The sequence below is a fragment of the Oncorhynchus clarkii genome, chromosome 9 (assembly GCF_045791955.1).
Source record: "Oncorhynchus clarkii lewisi isolate Uvic-CL-2024 chromosome 9, UVic_Ocla_1.0, whole genome shotgun sequence".
Taxonomy (NCBI): Eukaryota; Metazoa; Chordata; class Actinopteri; order Salmoniformes; family Salmonidae; genus Oncorhynchus; species Oncorhynchus clarkii.
Window position 1 is genome coordinate 14,464,113 of NC_092155.1, and position 8,460 is coordinate 14,472,572.

Genomic DNA, 8,460 nt, shown 5'->3' on the forward strand with positions numbered 1-8,460 from the left:
CTGTATTTTTTTGTGAAGAATCAACAACAAGTGGGACACAATCATGAAGTGGAACGACATTTATTGGATATTTCAAACTTTTTTAACAAATCAAAAACTGAAAAATTGGGCGTGCAAAATTATTCAGCCCCCTTAAGTTAATACTTTGTAGCGCCACCTTTTGCTGCGATTACAGCTGTAATTGGGTGGGGTTATATCCTTCCTGTTTGGCCCTGTCCGGGGGTATCATCGGATGGGGCCACAGTGTCTCCTGACCCCTCCTGTCTCATAAATACTGGAGGCTGCTGCAGTAGTTTATGTGTCAGGGGGCTAGGGTCAGTTTGTTATATCTGGAGTACTTCTCCTGTCTTATCTGGTGTGAATTTAAGTATGCTCTCTCTAATTCTCTCTCTCTCTTTCTCTCAGAGGACCTGAGCCCTAGGACCATGCCTCAGGACTACCTGGCATGATTACTCCTTGCTGTCCCCAGTCCACCTGGCCGTGCTGCTGCTCCAGTTTCAACTGTTCTGTCTGTGATTATTATTATTTGACCATGCTGGTCATTTATGAACATTTGAACATCTTGGCCATGTTCTGTTATAATCTCCACCTGACACAGCCAGAAGAGGACTGGCCACCCCTCATAGCCTGGTTCTCTCGTGGGTTTCTTCCTAGGTTTTGGCCTTTCTAAGGAGTTTTTCCTAGCCACTGTGCTTCTACACCTGCATTGCTTGATGTTTGGGGTTTTAGCCTGGGTTTCTGTACAGCACTTTGAGATATCAGCTGATGTACGAAGGGCTATATAAATACATTTTATTTATTTATTTAAATATGTCACAATGGGGGATAATCTTCGAAGAGTCCATAAAAACATAGAATATACAATATTATAACAAATTGATCCTGTGATACTGCTCCACAGTCTACATTTCCTGTGATACTGCTACACAGTCTACATTTCCTGTGATACTGCTACACAGTCTACATTTCCTGTGATACTGCTCCACAGTCTACATTTCCTGTGATACTGCTACACAGTCTACATTTCCTGTCATTCTGCTACACAGTCTACATTTCCTGTGATACTGCTACACAGTCTATATTTCCTGTGATACTGCTACACAGTCTACATTTCCTGTGATACTGCTGGACAGTCTACATTCCCTGTGATACTGCTGGACAGTCTACATTTCCTGTGATACTGCTGGACAGTCTACATTTCCTGTGATACTGCTGGACAGTCTACATTTCCTGTGATACTGCTGGACAGTCTACACTTCCTGTGATACTGCTGGACAGTCTACATTTCCTGTGATACTGCTGGACAGTCTACATTTCCTGTGATACTGCTGGACAGTCAACATTTCCTGTGATACTGCTGGACAGTCTACATTTCCTGTGATACTGCTGGACAGTCTACATTTCCTGTGATACTGCTGGACAGTCTACACTTCCTGTGATACTGCTGGACAGTCTACATTTCCTGTGATACTGCTGGACAGTCAACATTTCCTGTGATACTGCTGGACAGTCAACATTTCCTGTGATACTGCTGGACAGTCTACATTTCCTGTGATACTGCTGGACAGTCTACATTTCCTGTGATACTGCTGGACAGTCAACATTTCCTGTGATACTGCTGGACAGTCAACATTTCCTGTGATACTGCTGCACAGGTTACAGGAAAAACAAACAAAGCACCATTTAATTAAACCATCCCCCAACATATTTTCATTTACAGTGAAATGTAACAATGACATCTTCATCACTGGCATCTAATCTGTCCAGTTCATCCAGTTTACCCTGGGAACCTGGCACGGACTGATGCATAGAGACTAAATACACAGGGGAAATAAACATCAACCTGAACCGGTTTGAATGTGGGTGGCTCAACTCAAATTTGACTATAAAAGGACACATCAAGGGTCATCCATTGTATTACAAGAACCAATAATAATAATAATAATAATTTTGCAACCTACTTTTATAAACCATTTAATGTATACAATACAAAGGCTGTACTTTCAGATGAACCGGATTTCAGATTAAAATTAATTATTTCTCTGAAGTGTAAATATGATATGTTTCTTTCCAGACTCGGCCGTGATTCCCACAAAAATATAGAACCTTCTTCAAACAGACAAAGGAAAGAGTAATGTCTATTTTCCATGGAATATTTTATCTTGGTAGGGAATATCAAATGTACTCATTGAAGTGAGTCAATCAATTCTGTGTGTTGTTGACTATGATTGACTAACTTTACACTTGAGGGAATTGGCCTATATGGACAGGGCCAAATTTCTAACCGAATCAATGTATTTATTTATTTGAGATGGACAATGCACATCAATTAACTTTTCTGTAAATGTGTCAGATTTTGTCAGCTGGCTAGTTTTCAGCTGTAGTCCCTGGGGAGATATATATATAAAACATTTAAAAAAGCTCCCTAAACATTTCACATAACAACCCCCCCCCCCACCCCCCACCCCCCCACCCCAAAAAATTCTCTGCCCCATGACAAAATGTGTAGAATGGCAGGAAATTAGCTAGAAAACGGCAACATTTTCTCTCCAATGGTAAGAGGCAAATGTTCCTTGCCTGGGCCCTAAGACACGGTTCGTCCGGCCATGCTCCGCCAAAGTCTGGGCCCTAAGACACGGTTTGTCCGGCCATGCTCCGCCAAAGTCATATTAAAACTCCTTGTTACAAAAGTTAAATTACACGTGAAAAAGAAATTACAAGAAAATCTAATAGAAAAAACAACAAACAAGCCAGAAAGTTAACAAGTATCTACAACCCTGCTGCAAATAACATTTGTCATACTAAATATCCTGAATAATGGAAAGGAATATAGCGTTGCGTCTTGCAGAATAACCTATCGGACCGCTTATCTATGTGCTCAGTTGTAGACTCATGTCTAGCTGCATTTCTCCAGTCCCATCCCTCAGCAGTTTACCAAAACAGCGGAAAGGTGAACACTTTGTTATTGTTCAAACTGAAGGTTGTCCCTTTAACTGTTCAATTCTTAATATATGATGTAACGACAAACACAGCGATTACTGGAAGGAAATCCTTTACAAATCCGTCAAGACAGCGATCATGAGAAAGTGTTTAAAGTTTTAAATAAGCTTGTGAATTTTATTAAATGTATCTACAATATATCACAAAATTGAGTATACCCCTCACATTTTTGTAAATGTTTGAGTATATCTTTTCATGTGACAACACTGAAGAAATTACTCTGGTGAACTCCATGCCCAAGAGGGTTAAGGCAGTGCTGGAAAATGATGGTGGCCACATAAAATATTGACACTTTGGGTCCAATTTGGACATTTTTACTTAGGGGTGTACTCACTTTTGTTGCCAGCGGTTTAGACATTAATGGCTGTGTGTTGAGTTATTTTGAGGGGACAGCAAATTTACACTGTTATACAAGCTGTACACTCACTACATTACATTGTAGCAGAGTGTCATTTCTTCAGTGTTGTCACGTGAAAAGATATACTCAAATATTTACAAAATTGTGAGGGTGTACTCACTTTTGTGATATACTGTCCCCTGTTATATCTTATTGTAATAGCAATACAATGTTCAGATTATCATCAATGACTCATCAACAGCTCTAACAAGTTATCAACCACAGAACATCCTGTATGCATAACCATGGTAACATTTGAAAGGGAACACTTTTGGGATTATGGGGAAATTATCAGAACAAATATGAGGACACAACAGATCACCTGAATCCAAACTTTACACTTTTGACTTTGTGCAGTTTACATTTACGGGTTCATAGGGTTGGTTCCTGCATGTATCATCAAGTATCAATTTAGATAAACATATTTCTCAGAAAGTAATTAGCTCTGTTGAGAGTCACCGATTAGATTACTTCCCAATCTTAGTTTTAAGAAGTATTCTTGAATTAAGGTCAGAACTCAGCTTCTGAATGTCATGGAGACAAACCAAAATATAGAGTGGTAAGTGCATCGAAGGATTGCCTCGTCAATTTCATGTAAAAATTATATGCATTAAAATCCCAGCTCTCATTTACAGCTTGTTTCTAGCTAAAGCGTTTCCCACGGGGGACCAGTATGAACATTTATGCAATCACTACTGTAAGTCACTCTGGATAAGAGTGTCTGCTAAATGACTAACATGTAAAATGTAAAGGCCTTTCAGAGTTATGCATCGTTATAGGTCGCTTTATATAAACGGGATTGATTTTTCCATTTCAAAATCTAGCAAGCGGTATACTTTTGACCTTTTTCTTGAACAAGGGGTATAGCAAACTCCCTTAATGAATGTTTCAGAACACATTGCATCCTATTGATTTACATAATTCCTCTCACTCAGACACCAAATGTGCAAAAGTAACCCAAATGGCTGGAAGAATAGGGGCATCTTCTTGTTGCTGGGGTGCTCCTGCATAAAACTTCTGACAATTATATCCCATTAATACTTGTAAAGCGGAATCCCAGAACTTGTATACTATGTTACAGTTCATCCCCTGCCTTCCGATTTAGTGCTTATCAGTAACCAAATCTGCCATTTTGATCGCATTTGAGTGTAAAGGGTTAATTAGTAGTAGTACTCAATGTGTCAGCAACTGTATCAGTTATACTGTGCAGATGAAGGTCAGATGGAATATAAACAGTAGTTCTTTATACTGGTCATGTTTATGTATCTAAATCAGTTCAGATAGTACTTACAGATATGTACTATTAACCTGTTGGGCTATGTTCCTATTCTTTCCTACCATTTGCATTGAAAGCCAACTAAGACCATGTTGAATATCTTGAATGAAAGCTCAACAGTTTTAATGAAACATCAAATACATTTCTAACAAACTCTTAATTTTCATTATAAATGTATATGATGTCAATCAGACATTTCAGCATAGATGAATGCAATATTAAGTCATTACTAATGGGCTCTTGAATAGCTGAATAGCATAATAAAAAAATGCAATCCTTCTCTTCCCTACAGGATCTATCAGCATTCACTTTTATTACAACTCCCGAACCTACAAACTACACAACTGGCATAGAAGAAAAACCCGTATTCACATTTCAAGCTGGGATAAACAAACATCCTCATGCCAACCGATAGAACACCAACCCTGCCTAATGCCTATGGTGGTAATATTCCATACCAATGTGACTCCCTGTCACTTTTGGATGTCTTGTGTGAGAATGAGTTTGAGAGGGACACAATCAACCAAACAGATGCAGCCATGGCACAGGTCAACTTTTACAAGGGAGCGCCACCTCAATGGCTGAATTTCTACATGGCTGAACGAGAAGCAGCTGTGGATTCAACCTTCATAAAGAGGGATGGATACAGTAATTTAAAAAAGCTGATTCAAAGTAAGCGAAAAAGTCCTCGCAGCATTGCCATTTTCAAGCTTTTGCACGAGCCAAGCAGTGGGGGGTCCACCCTAGCCATGCAGGTGCTCTGGGACATGAGGAAAAAGCATAGGTGTGCAGTCTTAAAAGAATCAACGGGGGCAAACAGCACCGCTATCGCCGACCAAGTAATAAACCTTTTCAAGGCAGGAGATTCACAAAACACTGTGCTCCTCTTGCTTGAGGATGAGAACATGGCGGATTGCCTGATGAGAGAAATTGCAGAGAGAAAGATTACGTCGAAAGTTCCTGTACTCATCATGTTAAACTGTGTGCGTAAGTCTTTTATCGTGGAACATGACGATCCAACAACCAGAATTTCAGTGATCCTTAGAAGACAGCTCTCTGAAGAAGAGAAAGACAAATTCAGAAATAAGCTAGATGTGATCCGTAAGCGCTATGCAGACCAGCATACCAAGTTCCATGGTTTCAACATAATGTGTGGAAATTTCAGTAAAACATACATCCAGGATAGTGTTAAGGCTTGTGTTAATAAACATTTGGTGAAGCCCCAAAACCTGCTCCTTCCATTTTTGTCATTGCTAAATTTCTACGTCCCTGGATCCTACCTTCTAGAGTCTGAATGTGCGGAATTCCCTGATGCAAGGTCTCAAGACTTTGAAAGTAGAATGCACCCTTTCAATGACCTCATAGTCACTTTCTCCGGACAAGAGGAAGACAAACGTGTCCGGATGAAGCATCCAATGATAGCTGATCAGTGTGTCAAGTTACTGGCTATGTCCCGTGTGACCAGGGGTGACACAACAAGAAACTTCTTGAAGTACTTTTGTAAGGCAGAGGTGCCGCAACATTTGGTGCCCGTCATCAAAGACATGCTAACAAAGAGGGAAATCACAGAAGCAAAAGCACTAGTGGACGAACAGCAGAACGCAGAAGAGGAAACACAGGATTCCTTTTCCAAACTGATTCAAGATATAAAGAAGTATGAAGGATTAGGCATGTGTGAACACATTCTGAAAGAAGCAGTGGATAAGTTTGGGGCAGATCCTTTTTTCCCTCAAGCTCTAGCACGCCTCTACTACATTGAAATTCAAAACTATGAAAAAGCTGAATATTGTGCTTTAAAGGCTAAAGAGAGGGCTCCCAACAATTCCTTCATCGCAGATACTCTTGGGCAAGTTCACAAGGGCAATTTAAGAAAGAAAATAGGACACACACCGTGTCCACCTGCATGTGAGATTTTGGAAATAGCAGGAAAGGCTATAATCGCTTTCAAAGAAGAGGAGAAGGCTGCAGAAAAAGAAGTGGAACTAGAATCAAATAGTTTCAATAACAGGGGAAGCTTTGGCTATCTACAAGTGGCTAACTATCTTTTTGAGGCACTCACAACGTGTGATAATAGGTGGAAAGACATTCTCACAGGGAAAAAGCAAACTCCCTACATAGCTGATGATTTCCCCAGAGGAAAACTCAATGAGTATTTGCCTCTCATTGCACAACTCAAAGACGGAGTGAAGAAAAGGTATGAGTTCTTTGAAAAGTACCTGACTTACTCAAAGCCCAAAATAGGAAAAGAGGAACCAGGGTACTTCCATGATGATGTTATCGGTTGCTACCAGAAATACACTGGAATGATGCCAATCAGCTTTCCTGGACTGCTCTCATGTCTTGATCAAAAGAGAATTGATCCTAACCTGCAGTGGATGGAACAGCACTACAGAACAATCAATGGTGAAAAAAGGTCAGATGCCCAAGCTACTCAAAACTACATTCTTGTCAACATCCTTCTGAGCCAAAGGGGAGTAAGACGTCAAACGAGAACCATACCTCTACAAACCTTACAAGACATGCTAAAGAAATATGTCAGTGAACAGATTGACCAACCCACTGAATTTCATCTCTTGGCTTTGATGTTGTTTTGGCCTGAGGGTAGGGCCACCCACAACTTTCCCTATGAACAAACCATTGATCTCCTGAGAGGGTCCTTTGTGTGGGACCTCAGTATGTACTTCCGCTCCAGGTACCTTGTTCCATTGTTCCTACTCGGAAAGGGTCAGGGTTTAAGCAGACTGGTCCACAAATCAAGAGTGGACATTCTGATCATGAATAACCTTTCCCCAAAGCAGAAGAACAGAAAACTGGGTAAACTGTGGAGCAGTGGAAAGATATGGGAACTTGAAGCAATCAAGGATCGTTTACTTAGGATCAGGGGCGTGGTCGAACAGTATGAAATATTCCTGAACATTGCAGACAACAGAATCAAGATTTTCCCGGATCAATTGGCCAGCATTCGGAATCCTGGACCAGTTTCGTTCTACCTTGGCTTCAACATCGGAGGACCCGTGGCCTTCAACATCAAGTATGAGGCCAAGTGAAACATTAACATCTGAGAAAAATCTCAAAGTCAGTCTTCCATGTTAGACATCCAAACAGTAGAGTCTAACCCACTGTATATATTTCGGCAAGACAAAATAATTAAAGTGACATGTAAGGGGAAGTTGTGAACATGTTATTGTAATATCTTTGAAATGTTGACATGAATGTGTTTATACTGTATTATGTGATCTTGAAATGTGATAACTACAGCACATTAAAGCACTGCATTGTAAAAAAGAAAAGGGCCAGTAGGTAGCCCAGCTATCTGAAGGGCTGCGGTGTTCAGATCCTGACAACAATTCCCTACTGTTGGGCCCTTGAGCAAGGCCCTAACCCCACTACATGCTTTCTACGTAGAAACGCTGCACTGCAACTGTGTGTATGAGATGTGTCCTATCTGAGGGAGTTGAGCAATCAAGAGGACAAATGTTCACTGTAACACGAACAATAAAGTTGCATTGTATGTGTAATCAATCACAGCATAGACCCACCATTTCATTTAATGTGTAAAAGAACAATGTACGGTTTGATATGAACAGCTGACGTGACACTCATAATATTACCAATAAAAGTACTTCAATTAAATAAACCAGTTATTTTGCATACTTTACTCCAATATCTGATGTCCATGGTGCAACAAAACAACACAATTACAAGTCCATATACAGTGCATTGCAAAGTATTCAGACCACTTGGATTGACACATTTTAATGTTAATATTTTATCAATGTATTTTACC

General features: G+C 40.1%; 1 protein-coding gene across 1 annotated transcript in view; it reads left to right on the top strand.

Moving 5' to 3' along the window:
• LOC139417461 (sterile alpha motif domain-containing protein 9-like) overlaps window positions 1-7,720 on the top strand; it is a 31,677-nt gene extending 23,957 nt beyond the window's left edge. The window contains exon 2 of the mRNA XM_071166746.1: window positions 4,966-7,720. Coding sequence (XP_071022847.1) covers window positions 5,075-7,720 — 2,646 coding nt within the window. The 5' untranslated portion in view covers window positions 4,966-5,074. The remainder of the gene's footprint in view (window positions 1-4,965) is intronic.
• The last annotated feature ends 740 nt before the right edge of the window (window positions 7,721-8,460 follow it).